Below are 15,156 nucleotides of genomic sequence, written 5' to 3'. Positions count from 1 at the left end.
GTAAGCCAAAAATGATCCTAAATGCCCCTCCAGGCCTCAGAACGAGAGTTTGGATCTGTGCAGTCCCAGGAGCCACTCCTCATTCCCACCTGTGAAACGGCACCAATCCTCCTATCCTGGGATGTACTTTGTTGATGGTGGGCTGTCTCCGGATCTTTCTATTTTGATCTGGTCAATGCTGGCCAACAGCTTCTTTCCACCCATTTCGGGCAGGCAGCTTGTTAGTGAGATGTAACTAAGGCCAGACCATTAAAATCTGCTGAAGCCTGACATGGACACTCTTAGCCTGAAAGGCCACTGGTTCTTCTGACTTCCTTTCCAGGAGTTAAAATCCACCCTCATATCTGTTGGCATCCTTCCATCTATGAAAGATGATGGTCACGCAGCAAACAATCCATTTAGGTGGAGTGTCTTCTCTTAGTGCACATTTGTTGATGGCTGTAAAGGCCAATTCTTGAAAGGCAGGTTCTGCCACAAGTGCTGCATGTGAAGCTGCCAAGTAACGCAGTCGAGTTGTTGTTTTTGATGTTGGTGCCTGTTGCCAAGCTACTGTAGCAACTGATCATTGTGGTAGTGTACACCAGTCTGTGTTGGCATTTCCCTCTTTCACTAGCTAGTGACTCCCAAGTGCGATAGTCAGCATTTAGGGCCTTCATATCACACTTGCAAGCATCGTTGAAGCGGAGCTTTGGATGCCCCACTGGTCGTCTGGTCCCAGCTACCTCACCATACAGAAGGTCCTTAGGTATATGACCGTCTTCATTCCTGCGGATGTGTCTGATCCACCGAAGCCGCCTCTGTTGAGCTTGGGAGCTCTGCCTTTGAGAGGACTGCTGCATTTGTGATTTTGTTCTGCCAGGATATACCCATAATGTATCACACAGTGAAGATGGAAATTAATGAGTTTCTTTTCTTGGTAGCTGTAAGTCGCCATGTTTCACAGCCATACAGCAAGGTGCTGAGAACACAGGCCTTATAAACCATCAGCTTGGTCCAAAGGGTCAGCTTGCTGTTATCCCATGTGCATTTTGCAAGTTGGCCAAAGGTGGTAGCTGCTTTCCCTCTATGTGTATCGAACTCTGTGTCAAGGGACAGATTGTCATTGTGGACTCAAGGTAGCAGAATTTTCTAAGCGCTTCCAGTGGGGTGTTATTTAGTGTAATCAGGGGTGGAGATGCAACACCTTGTCCCATGACCATGACACTTATAGTCAAGGAGAACAAGTTACAGGCATGGGAGAGACAGTCCTTGAGTCATTGTAGCTGAGCTTCCGTGTGAGCGACTAGCGCAGCATCATCAGCGTAGAGGAGTTCTCTAATCAGGACATGATGTGTTTTTATATATATCTACATTTATATCTATGTTAAGCAATTTACCATTCATATGTACATTTGACCGTGGCCTGGGATTTCAGTCTTCTGTTGCTGCAGACATTCTGGAAAACATGGCAAGTAACAAAGTAAAGCCTTCACTTTTGACTGACAACACTAATTTCAAGCAGTCAATAGCAGCTTGACAATGAAAGTGAAGTTAGGAAGGACAGCATATTTGGAATAGTTAAACCAATATTAAAGATCAGATATATACTAAACAGCAGATGATCAAATACAGAAGTTTAAAAATAAAACAAAGGAGGCAAAGGTATCCTTTGGTTACTTTACTTGCTTTCAGTCAGTGTCACAGCGCTGTGACATTTGTGTTTTGTACATTAACATGAAAAGGAAGGTTTAGAAGCTATCTTGACTTCAGATAATAATGTTATTGAGAACAGAAAACAATGTGCATTTGCACCCAAAAGGAATAAAACTAACTAACGTATGAATTTATCAAAAGGTTGAGTGAATTCTCACTATAGATGGAGTGAGACTGTGTCAAAATCAGTGCTCTTAGTTTCCTTGAGGAAAATATACTTCACTGCTTCTAAATTAAACCATATATTTTCTGCTTGATGGAGGTGTCTAGATGCTGAATCTGGAAGCAAAGATTGTGGCGGCGCAGTGGTTAGCACCGCAGCCTCACAGCTCCAGGGACCCGGGTTCGATTCCTGGCACTGCCTGTGTGGAGTTTGCAAGTTCTCCCTGTGTCTGCGTGGGTTTTCTCTGGGTGCTCTGGTTTCCTCCCACAAGCCAAAAGACTTGCAGGTTGATAGGTAAATTGGCCATTATAAATTGTCACTAGTATAGGTAGGTGGTAGGGAAATATAGGAACAGGTGGGGATGTTTGGTGGGAATACGGAATTAGTGTAGGATTAGTATAAATGGGTGGCTGATGTTTGGCACAGACTCGGTGGGCTGAAGGGCCTGTTTCAGTGCTGTATCTCTAATCTAATCTAATCTGTACAAATTGCACTTTTAATATCTTGTGTCTCTCTTCCCATTGAACAAAGTCTGCACATTCAGGCACACAAAGTTACACTCGTGTTGAAACTGAACAGCCAATGCTCCAGGATTACACAGAGAACAATCATTGGGACAGCAGAGCATCAAGATCACTTTCATTCTTGATAAAATATCTACCATGGTTCAGTATAACAATGTGACATACTTTGGAGTATTTTTCCATTGCTGCTCCGAATAAAAATGGTCATGTGCATTAACAAGGCTATCAAGTATACACAAATTAAAAAAAAAAGTTCTTGCTTCAGGCATCCTTGCTGGGGGGACCGTTAACCCACCCTGTCAGGCAGGAGTGGACAAGCACATAATTTAAATAGCCGTGCAAAAATGAATTGCTATGTTCCTACTTGATTCTCGCCTTCTGCCATCTTAACTGGGCCTTGTTTTTATAGACAGCTGAAGGGCGCAGGAACCTCATTAATATTTGTTAATCTGAGTCCTATGATGTCCATCTCACATCAATTTAAACGAGTTACCTTGTGTTTTTTGATAAGAAGTCCTGGTAATCCTTTGATCTCATGACCCAATCCCAGTGTTTATGCCAGGGTCACGCCTGCTGCGAATGTCCAGTTCTGACCCCAGAGTTTGCAGAATGATCTGTTATCAGATTTTTACTTTAAATGGCTCCCTTTGGAGATCCAGTCTGCTTGCCTGGCCTGAACCTCACCATCGGACCCACATCTGCCCTTGTGGAAGTCAGTCTGCTTCACCTAATTCAACATAATAGCCTCCAATGATACTTTGAGTTTCAGTCCAGTTTAAGGAGCAAGTTCCTGCTCCAGGCTCCATCTCGTTGCGATCATTTATCTGGTGCTGACTGGAAGTATCAGCAACCCAGAGGAACAAGACACTGCTGTTTTTCTGTGGGTTTCACTGCTCTCCTCCCAGAACATTTGCATAATTTTGTGGCCAAAATGCCAGGATTATTTAATGCTGCAAGGTAACCATGGCTGCAAAATTCCTCCCTCTTCCTTATCCAGGCATTGGACAAATGGAATACATTCAAGATATGCTCCACCTATCTAGGCATCAGTGCACCAGAATTTTGTTGCAATCTCATCTGCTGATGGAGCCTTTCACTAGGAAACAGAGGTAGGAGGACAAGTGCAGCTGCAGGACTGAGGACTGGCCTTTGGGCTTTCTGACTGTTGCTGCTGTTGGAGAACAGCAGCCAGAAAGCTTCCAGGTCTGAAGGTATGGTAGGCTGCTACAAACAACTAGGATCACTTACCTTCTTTGAGACTTGTTCATCTTGACGCCTTACCTCTTAACCCCTTATGAGATCAAAGGTAGTCCCGGTAATTCTTTACTCAAAAAACACAATTTACGTTGATGAGAGATCTAAACCTTGCAATCTAAGCCAATGGACACCATAGGACCCAGATTCACAAATATTGATGAGGCTCCTGCGCCCTTCAGCTGTCTATAAAAACAAGGCCCAGTTAAGATGGAGGAAGGCAAGAATTAAGTAGGAACATAGCAATTCATCTGTGCATGGCTATTTAAATTGTGTGCTTGTCCAATCCTGCCTGACAGGGTGGGTGAACTGAAAGGATTCCACATGCAAGGCCCACTATTAATTCGTACATCTGGCACCCTTTGGTCTCGTGCAGATGCAAGTGAGGCAGTACTGGGAATGTCTCCTTCTGCCTCATTTCCATGGGAACATCTATCCTGTCTCTATTGCAGACACAGGTCCACTGCTTTGTGGAAGTCTGGATATCCAGGAGGCAGAGATTTGTTTTCTTTCTGTTATACCCCAGGAAGTGAGAGCACTCCTACCACTATGGAGAGCAGTTTCAGGGTCAATATATCATCTACAAAGCAAGCAGTGTCTGATTAAGTTCGTCAAAAAGGAGCTGGATCAGACATAGAGCTGGGATTCGGGAAGCTGTCTCTCAGGGCTTTCATGATCTGACAGCAGCCATCAGCCCAATTGATCAGTCAACAAACAGATCCAGGGTCCAGAACAATGATGTCAGCTAGAATCGACCTGCACGACCCTCTTGTTTTACAGGATAGTAATATGCCTGGTATCTGGCTTTTCCTCTCACAGCGCTACACAAATGCCACCTACCTGGTGACTCCAGGCTGCCCAGGCAAAACACTAGAGAGGCCTCAGTTCTCAACTACAACTTCTGAAGCTTGTGCTTCATTGTAACACTCTTCAGCTGCTATTCTTAGAGAGGGGTTGTGATACTATTTTTCAACACAGCGCGTTATGAGGATCTGGTTTGCACTTCTTGAAAAGGTGCTGCAAGCAAATCCAATAGAAACTTTCAAAAGGCAAATGGAAGCTCTTTCTATTCAGAAAGTTTTGGGGGTTAACTGTAGGAGCTCACAATGTTACGTAAGTGTAATCTATTGAATCCTGCACTTTGGGGAACCCAGCAACTTGATGAAAATGTATGGCTGTATCACACTGCTGCCTGGCAGTCATGCCAAAGTGAATGAATTCCCCATCTCTCCTAAAAACATTCTCAGTGACTTGATGGATGTGTGCTCGGATGTTACATATTGATATTACATAGGTCCCTTGTGCCTGCTTCAAATGGGCTCAGAAAAGATAAGTACCATGGTAACTTTTACAGCTAAAGGCAGAGCTGTCTGGGCAGGTCTTCTTACAGCCTTTTTGATAAAGACACTCTTTTCAGGCAGAACAGCTAACTGAGGTAGTCATAATATTTGAATGGCCTCTAATCTCATTTGGCAGGTAATATCATGTGGTGTACACACCTCATTTCATCCTTTCTGTACGGATCCTCCTGTCCTATTAAAATAGCAAAGAAAGGAATGCTCGCCAGGAATCCCCTAACTAGCTCAGAACCTCTTACTATGGGGATAGAAACATTTTCTCATGCTATCACAGTTCTCAGACTATCAGCAGTAGGATCAGTTCTGTCCTCATAGGCAGCAAAAAGAAAACTGTGACAAAAGCTGTCCTCTAAACCCAACAATCATGTTTTCAAATTTCTGACAGCTGGAAGCTCTGAAGGAAAGCACTTCTGCTGACAACAGATGCGTCTCTTTTGTCTCATTGTGAACTACTCGGTGCAACAGGGATGCCAATCATGGCACAGTTATGGCATTTGAGATCATTTCAATATATTATAATGAGCTTCCACAGTACAAGCCCATGTACTATCAGATGGCCCAGACCCAGCTATAACAGGGCAGAAGCCAGTACAAATGAGATCTGCTGTAATTTGTAGGCCTCAGTGAGTACACCACCATTCTAGTGTCATGCTAGGCCCCCAGCGGCCAAGAATGTGGCACATTAATTTTGCCATGAACATTGATTTTAAACTGTTATTGGAGTGAAGAAAGGACTTGTTAAACAGATCAACCATGGCTGGAAAAGACATTTGCATATTAGCAGATGGTGATTGGAAGGACAAAGGCCTATTCCCTGATACATTCAACCCACAATGGACCTAGATCACCAGGCATTGTGTGCAAGAGGAGCATTCCCGAGACTGCTAAGATGATACAATCCACAGAGCCAAGATGTGGTCAGACAGTTAGTCACATGACTAACGTGCTTGGCAACCTGGGTTTTTCTGAATTGTACAAACAGTTTGAACTGAATGTATCTGTTTGCGCCTGGACTAAGAAGATCTCTCCTGTTGGCTCCCATCTCTTTCTCACAAGCCTCTGAATCCACTAAAGACACATGAACCCCAAGAGAGAAAAGTCTCCTATAGCAAACAAGGTTTAAGAAGAATACTGGGCCCCAATGAAAAGCAAGATCTACCTACAATCAAGGACGCTACAGTGAGCTCAAAGAATCGTAACAACAACTCTTCAGATATTGCCTCAAACTTTTCCGCTTTATTTTTCTTCTGCCCTTTTCTGTCTCGATTTGCATGTGTGCATTTGCATATGTATGCTAGCGTGGGCGTGTCATGCATCCATAGGCATTACCCGAATTAGAGTTTAAGTTTAATAAATTTCAACTTTTCTTCTTTAAACCTAAGAAAGCCTGTTTGTGCTGGTTCCTTTGCCTTATAATTGGAAAGCGTTGAACGAGGATTTACCAAGGGGGAGCTAAAAACACTATTTAATATTAAACCCTGTTACGGTAAGACCAGGTGAAGGCTGAAAGGGAACCCTAGACCTCTTTCTCACCTGGTCGTAACACTAGTCAAAGAAGCACTCGGAAAATGGAACAAACTCAGGGCTGGGGGATTAGTTGGAGAGAATGGAGGGGTTAAAATTGTGTTTCTAAAGGAAGGTGTTATGTTTGTGACAAAGATAATGAACAGAAATCCTGTAAATATCTAGCTACTGATCTATCCTCAGTCTCAAAAGGATTATCCTCATCCTTGAAAGCAGCACAGTAACAGTAACAGATCTTGTTATAGGGTTTAAGTGACAAATGGAGTTATTGAAAAACAGACAAAAAAGGAAATCTAATATTTTAGCAGATCTCCCATGACATGATAAATTGGAGGATGCTAACAATTGGTGTGTTTATACCATGTAAGGAATAATACCAGAGCCACAAATTAACAGTCACTAAATAAATCAAATTATTTGTATTGGGGTCAGATTCCATGGTCGAGAAACTGAATGGTGCTGCGCCTATTTTTCTGGTGCTACAGGAAGTGCATGCCCATTATTAGCTGGAAATACATCGCCACTATATTGGTTGGTTGGCATCCTTCCATCTGTGAAAAATGATGGACACACAGCAAACAATCCGTTTAGGTGGGGTGTCTTCTCTTGGTGCATCTTTGCTGATGGCTGTGAAGGCCAATCCTTGAGAGGCAGGTTCTGCCACAAGTGCTGCACATGAAGCTGCCAAGTGACGCTGTGAGTTGTTGTTTTTGACGTTGGCGCCTGTTGCCAAGCTGTTGTAGCAACTGGTCGTCTTGGTAGTGCACACCAGTCCACAGGATGTGTTGTCATTTTCCTCTTTCGCCAACTAGTAACTCACAGGTGCAATAGTCGACATTTAGGGTCTTCATGTCACGCTTGCAAGCATCCTTGAAGCGGAACTTTGGGTGCCCCACTGGTCATCTGGGTCCCGACTACCAAATAGAAGGGCCTTGGGTATGCAACTGTCTTCCATCCTGCGGATGTGTCCAATCCACCAAAACCGCCTCTGTTTGAGCTTGGGAGCTCTGCCTTTGAGAGGACTGCTGCATTTGTGATTTTGTCCTGCCAGGATATACCCATAATGCGCTACAGTCAGCAAAGATGGAAATTATTGAGCTTCTTTTCCTGGTAGCTATAAGTCATCCATGTTTTACAGCTATACAGCAAGATGCTGAGATCACAGGCATTATAAACCATCAGCATGGTCCTAAGGGTCAGCTTGGTACTATCCATTGCACGTTTGAAAAGTCAGCCAAAGGTGGTAGCTGCTTTCCCTATGCGTGTATCGAGCTCTGCATCAAGGGACAGATTGTCTGTCACCGTGGACCCAAGGTAGCAAAATTTGCTAACCACTTCCAGTGAGGTGTTACTTAGTGTGATCAGGGGCAGACATGCCACACCTTGTCCCATGGCCATGGTTTTCTTGATGTGTACAATCAAGGAGAACAAGTTACAGGCATGGGAGACAGTCCATGAGTCTTTGTAGCCGAGTTTCCATGTGAGCGACCAGTGCAGCATCATCAGCTTTGATATTGGCATAGCCAAAAAAGGCTGTCCAGGGTCCATGGCTAAAACAGGCATTAGAGCCTTTGCATATTTAAATAAAGGCCTAATTGAGTAACCCTCTAATTTTGTGTTGCCCTGAAAGCAGTCAGATCTGGGTCAGCTGCATTTAGGAAAACCAGGTCAACATGCAACTACAAGGTAAGTATTTAAGATATACTTAGCTGAATGTGCAGACAATCCTTCTCCTGGCTCCACATTCAAATCATGTGGGTCACTGTCAGCCAGCATGTCTCCTCACTCCTGCCAATTGCAACCATTACAGTCCACGATCGCCATTGACCGCTACCCATCCTGCCCGATCCTGGCTGCTACCCCACCCTGCCCAATCCCAGCCACTACCCACCTTGCCCCATCCCGGCTGCAACCCACCCTGCCCCATCCCAGCCGCAACCCACCCTGCCCCATCCCATCCAATGCTACCCACCCTGCCCCATCCCGGCTGCTACCCACCCAGCCTGGTACCAGCCAACGCTACCCACTCTTCCTGAACCCAGCTGATACCCACCTTGCCCGATCCTAGCCAACGCTACCCACCCTTCCTGATCCCAGCATTGCTAGGTTTCCTCCGGGTCACAGCTAATTCCCTCATGGCCACTGATACCCTTTCTGCCAATTGCTCTCATTCCTAGTCCCCTTTCTATTCTTACCCTAGGGCCATTGTAATCCAACCTTCAAGTCCTTTCTCTCTGGTGTGCTGCCTGAGAAAGCCTTTTAGGTGTTCAGAATTTGCTGGTTCAATCATTGAGCCTGAGGCCCAATATTGAATGCACATCGGGCCTATCCTTTCAAGCACAGGGATCCTTCCTTGCTCGCCCATTTTTGTGGCCATGTTTGGATTCCTAGGGGCAATGTCTCTATCCATTATTATGTGAAAACCATAAATCAGCGATCTTTAACTAAAAGTAAATTTTCAAAAAACACAGTGATGGAGACTTTGTTTGCTTTCAAAATTCAACTCATTAATTAAAAAAAAATCAAATTAGGATGAGGAAGGACAGGTGAAAATCCTAGTGGGAGGTGCAATTTGATGCAGAACTTAGCCCTGCCAGATTTCTACCTCATGCATCGTCTCCACTGAATTGCACTGTTATTTTCACAGAAAAGTATAAGAGGAGATTTAATAGTTTAAAAAAAAATTATGAATGGTTCAGCTAGGGTGAATACAGAACAACCTGATATTGAACCCTATGGGGAACAGTACTCTGCTTGAGCAGTCAGTGATGAAGGATCATCGATTTCAAATTGAAACTAAGACAGTGAGGAAACAAATTAGTAAAAATTCCTTTACGCAGAGAGGCGTTAGACTATTGGATTACTGTGCCACAGAATGTAATTGAGGCAGAAACCGTTACATCTTTTAAGGTAAAAGTTAATAGATATTTGAAACAGATGAAAATACAGGGCTATGGGGAGACAGCAGGGCGGAGGGATTAGTTTGGGATGCTCTAACAAATAGTGAATACATATACAATAGGCCAAATGGCTTTCTATGGTGTAAATTATTAAGGTTCTACTGAAATTGTCCTTTTCAAAACCTCCTGAACGTTTCTCTTAGAGACTTTATTTGCATTTTCATATGCAGCTAATGCTGGAAATGTGGTATCAGGCTATCATGATGACATCTTTTTTTTACATCGCTGACGTTTCATAGTTTATTAGATTCAGAGTTAAAGTAACAATTGAAACGCACAATTATCTGCTATTACTTTTGCAGAGTTGTAATTTTTAAAATTGTCAGAACTACTGATGCTAGATACAAAATAGTAACCAGAGCTAAGCACACCGTGCTGAAACTGTAGCCTGCAAAATGATTAAATCACAGTGCAATCTTGTTAATGTTTGTTATTGATGTACTTGCTACATTTTGAAAATAGTAGGTTATTGAAGGTAAACATTTTGAAAATAATGGGCCGGATGTTCCTCTAGCAGCAAATGAACCGCACTAGATTTTCCATGGGCTTTTGCACTACAAGTTCCTCTCAGCCAACCATTGAGAAAGCACAGCACCCTTTACAGATAGCTGAGACCTATGTGAACAGGGCAAGCTGATGTGTACCCTCTTAATCAATCAGATTGAAGAACTGTTAATCAGCAGCACAGTCTGAACCAAGGGGTGTCAATTACAACATGTAATTCAATGTCGTATCACGTACAGAAAGCGAAATATAAGGTAAGACAGATTAAGAATAATGAGACAGAAAGAAAAAGTTTAAAAAAAATTTATTTTTAAAAATCTCATCCCTTTCGACTTTAATTATTGTTGGAGACTCCACATTTGTTAGAGCTAATTTTCATTGCCAGAGAAGCTCTTTGTCAGTCATTAAGACTTATCGCACTGCTAAAAGGTACTTTAAGAATGGACAAGCCCTAACTTTTTCTTGCAAGTTTAGTGCACATTTGAGGCAAGTACAGCAACTTCATGATGTTCAATGTATTTGAATGGTGAATTTCTCGGTACTGCGCACTTCTCAAGGAGCAGGACATCTCAGAACACAATTTTCTGATATCCAGGTTTAACTGTGCATATGCAGTCGCTGGAAGATGCTGTCTGATATATACTTTACTAACAGTGGGTGTTGTTAGCCTCACCATTATTTTTACTACAAATCCAACCCATTATTTTCTATTTAGTGTATTTAAATGTGGAAGACTTTTCAAAAATACCATCAGCTATATTCAGCCGAAATGGATACATCAGTTGAAATAATATGGCAATTCGAGATATTTAATACATTCTAAAAATGTGTGCAAAGGAGAAGGCAACAATCCTTATATATATGAAGCACACCAAGAGACAGTCAATCACTGTTACTTCAAATTGGACTTCAATATTATTTTCCAGTCAAAGATGCCATCTTTATACTAGTGTTCAATTTTTTTCCGGTTTAAATCACGATTAATCTCTCAGTTATTTATAGATTTAGACATGTTGCCATAATAGCACAAAATATAAATGAAGTCAAAGTTATTGCATATTTACTGCAATTTTCCAATAAACTATATGTTTTAAGGGTTAACCTTTTGAAATACATCTCTAACAAGAGAGTCAAAAAAGTAAATAAGTCAGTCATTGACAGACACATCATTCCTTTGACAATAAAGCATGGGCCACAGCAATAGCAAAATAATTCATTTTTCAACTATGACACTGTGATGCTTCAATAAATAAAAGATTGAAGTCATTTTTCATGTGCAGTGCTCCCAGTCCTGAAAGCACCTGGAGGAAGTTTGTTTTATTTCTTTTTGAATTATAAGCTGACAAGGATTCTTTATTTTAAATTATAACAGATCAGAATGAGTAGATGGATCAATTAGTTTTGGTTGCATCAGTAATCTTGACAGATAAACATCTTGTTGAAGGTCTGTTATACCAAAATCTGTGACTATATTAGCCTAGGTTAAAACTTTGCTGGCAAAATAGATTGCTCCAAGTCACCCTGTTTCCTACATCTTCAAGCCTTCCTATGCCATATGATATCTTGGTAATGTTTTAGTTATCCTCAATGAAGATTCTGCCGTTCCCTTCGCTGGGCACATCCCCTGGCAGTGGGAACGTGTCAGGCTTCCCTCCCAATGCCATTTTACCACACCTCCCTCCTCCCAGCCCATTTCCAAAAGGCTGGAAAAATTCCAGCAAAGTTCCTACAGACCCATCTGTGTCAGGATGCTTGTTGGAAATGCTTGTGGATGCTCCTACACGGTGCCACTTCTGCACTAGCAGACTGGCTATAGGAAGACTGCTGCTATGATAGCCCCTTGGCTATGGATGCCTTTGGTGGTCGTACCCGGTGCGCATGAGACTTAGAGGGCCCCGGCTGGCTGGGAGAGTGATCATTGATCCCCTTCCGGCATTGGACCCTTTGATGCCGGATAGCCCCACGGCTACTCACCTCCTCTGCCATCTCCAGCCAGATTGCCTTGTTCAGGCAGGAGAGCCTCTTTTTACCATCGCTGGCGAAAAGGACCTCCTGCCTTGCCAACACAGCCTGGAGCAGAGTGAGCAGGGAGGCTTCACTACATTGTGGGGCCACCCTAGAGTACCCCTCTGCCATCCTTGGCTTTTGGTGTGGTCCTTTAAATGCAAAGGTGACTCCACCGTGTAACAGCTCTAAAGTCTGGCTGCAAGGTTCGTCTTGCACATGTTTGAAAACCAATGCAGGACCGGTGGGGTAATCTGTGCTGCTGTCATGGTTTTTCTACAATTAAACATTGACACATGTTCACGAACACCTTGCTTCTGGAGCAGCTGATCATATTTATTGGCGTAATATTTCTAGTTGGCAATGCAGCTAGAATATGAACATATTTTCCTGTTTTTCAATAAAGATCATATCATTGCAGTTACATGTATTTTCACAGAACAGCAGAGAAATGAATACAGATTCCAAATGCATATTAGTCTGTGCCTTTTCACAGTCAGATGATTAGATGCTCATAGTAGGTAATTATTCTTCACTTATGGTTTTATTTCTGTTGTGTATTTGCCTTTTATGGTTATATTTAAGTCTCACGTCATGGAATGTGCAAAAATAAGATTATTCACTCAGGTGCGGCATGCCTACAAGAAGGAATATTACACTTGAGTGGGAGAAGAGGATCGCAACTTCACAGGACACTGGGACACAGCAGGATAAGTATGTGGCAGCAAATCAGAAAGTGCTGGGGAAACTCAGCAGGTCAGGCAGCATTTGTGGAGAGAGAAGCAGAGTTAACTTTCAGTTCTGTAAACTTGGTCAAGTTAACTCTGCTTCTCTCTCCACAGATGCTGCCTGACCTGCTGGATTTCTGCAGCACTTTCTGCTTTGCTGCCAGATTGACAGCAGCCTCATTCTTCAGCAGTCAGGTAATTATTCTTTCACAGCTGTCAGGAAGCAGGTGCTGGGGTGCTTAAAATAGGGGCCCAGCACGTGCTGCACAGCTGTCAAAAACACGCTCACTGCCCTGAACATCCCGCTTCTCCCCACATAATATGGGGAGGGCGGCGCGCGGCCTCTATGGAAATGAGCCACCGTGATTAATATTGCAGGGGCTTGGTGGCCAGAAAATGCAGGCATGCTTCAGAGTTCAAAGGGCGTCACCGTGCAGCGTGGCGCCCCAATAAAATTCAGTCCGTTATGTGGGAACTGGTTAGAGTAGGGTTGTCCAACACGGCCCATGGCCCAGGATCTGGCCCGCCAAAGGTTTTCATCAGGCCCACGGATGTATTTCAGACATGAAAAATTTCCCATTGACTTTTTCTTTCAGACTGGCTTTTTAAAACATTGCGCTGTCAGTTTCACAGCTGACAGATGCTGCATAAGAGCGGGAATAGCGGTTTCTGAACTTTGGACTGATTTGGGGTTTTCCGGCGGGTTCTGAATTTTTTTTTAAACGCCCGCCGGAAAACCCAAAATCTGTCCAAAGTTCAGAAACCGCTATTCCCAATGTCTGCACCTATTAGCTGTGAAAGTAAGAGCATACTGCTTTAAATAACTGACCAACCATAAAGCTGCTATGCTGACCACTTCCGCTCCCTGCAACGGTCACAGTGGGAAAGGGGGTCAGAGAGAGAGAAGAGACACAGAGACAAAGAGCGAGAGGGTGGACAGAGGGGGGGGGGGGGGGACACACAGCCGAGGGGGGGTCACAAAGCGGGGGGGGGGGGTCACAAAGCGGGGGGGGGGTCACAAAGCAGGGGGGGGTCACAAAGCTGGGGGGGGGGTCACAAAGCTGGGGGGGGGGGTCACAAAGCTGGGGGGGGGGGTCACAAAGCTGGGGGGGGGTCACAAAGCGGGGGGGGGTCACAAAGCGGGGGGGGGTCACAAAGCGGGGGGGGGTCACAAGGAGAGAGACAGTGGGAGAGAGGGAGAGAGAGTAATCAAGAACAATCCTGACAGATGGACACCTATCCTGAATATTCCACATCACTACAAGTGTGCGGGCAAACATTTACTACCTGTGCAAGCACTAAAAATGCCAGGTATCTCACTAAATCAGTGTCCAACATAGTAATAAGAAAGTAAGTCAATAAATTAATCTTCTCACTTAAAGCTTCTTCAAAAAATGCACATTTTTGTTGTTTTGATTAATTGTAAGATACATTTTTAATGTCTTTATCTTTCCAAAATTCCCTATATAAGACAAAAATTGAACTGTGGCCCCCCACGTGAGAAGTTTGGACAACCCTGGGTTACAGCAACGAATTAGAATACTATCTTTACAGCTGTGAGACCTGTATTGAAATCTGGGCCAAACTCAGGAGATAACTGAAATAAAAACAAGAAATGCTGGAACCACTCAGCAGGTCTGGCAGCATCTGTGAAAAGAGAAGCAGAGTTAACGTTTCGGGTCACCGAAACGTTAACTCTGCTTCTCTTTTCACAGATGCTGCCAGACCTGCTGAGTGGTTCCAGCATTTCTTGTTTTTATTTCAGATTTCCAGCATCTGCAGTATTTTGCTTTTATATGAGATAACTGTCTCTTTTCTCTGCTAGCTACAAAGGTCCTAAATGATTCACATCCAAGTATGCAAAATCAGGAGTATTCATTTACACTAGCAGCCTCAGAGAGGGTGCAAAGTCACCTGCTATTAGGATCAGAAAATGGATAAGTTTAATTCACAAGACACTTAATCCCAACCTCTGAAATTGAGATCAAGTATGCTGTTGGGTTGGAATAGGGAAAGCTTTGTTTTGAATCTGATTTCCCTGAGTTCTTGATACTGACAAAAGCAAGCTTGAATTCCCAGCCCTGGTACCTTTCATCTTGATGAGCTTAAAAATTTTACAGTGCACAGAAAAAAAAGCAATGTTGCTAGGAACAAGGTGTTCACGTCACAAGTATGTTCTACACAATGTGAGGAGTATTACTGAAACCATTTAAAACTGCTTTGCAACAAATCAGCTTTTTTGTTCTGTACTGCTGCAATTATATTATTAACTTGTTCAGTATTCCTGCTGCATTTCATTTTACAGCCCCTGAGAATGAGGCTGTAACAGTTCCAACCAATGCAATGCAAATGGACTTGACTTGCCCTCATTATTCCTCATTATTTTCAGATGACCAACCCCACTCAAGCCAGCAGACTCACACTGGCAATAAGATTGATGTGACT

The 15,156-nt window shown here is 43.4% G+C and overlaps 1 protein-coding gene across 2 annotated transcripts in view; it reads right to left on the bottom strand.

Moving 5' to 3' along the window:
* si:ch211-51h4.2 (uncharacterized) overlaps positions 1-15,156 on the bottom strand; it is a 374,380-nt gene that overhangs the window by 56,048 nt on the left and 303,176 nt on the right. The window contains exon 14 of one of the 2 annotated variants that reach the window (XM_068042238.1): positions 1,377-1,435. The exons of the other annotated variant lie outside the window; for it this stretch is intronic. Coding sequence (XP_067898339.1) covers positions 1,377-1,435 — 59 coding nt within the window. The remainder of the gene's footprint in view (positions 1-1,376; positions 1,436-15,156) is intronic. 2 annotated transcript variants of the gene reach the window in all.

This window comes from Heterodontus francisci, chromosome 11, assembly GCF_036365525.1.
Source record: "Heterodontus francisci isolate sHetFra1 chromosome 11, sHetFra1.hap1, whole genome shotgun sequence".
Lineage (NCBI taxonomy): Eukaryota > Metazoa > Chordata > Chondrichthyes > Heterodontiformes > Heterodontidae > Heterodontus > Heterodontus francisci.
This window is presented reverse-complemented; position numbering and strand designations above follow the sequence as displayed.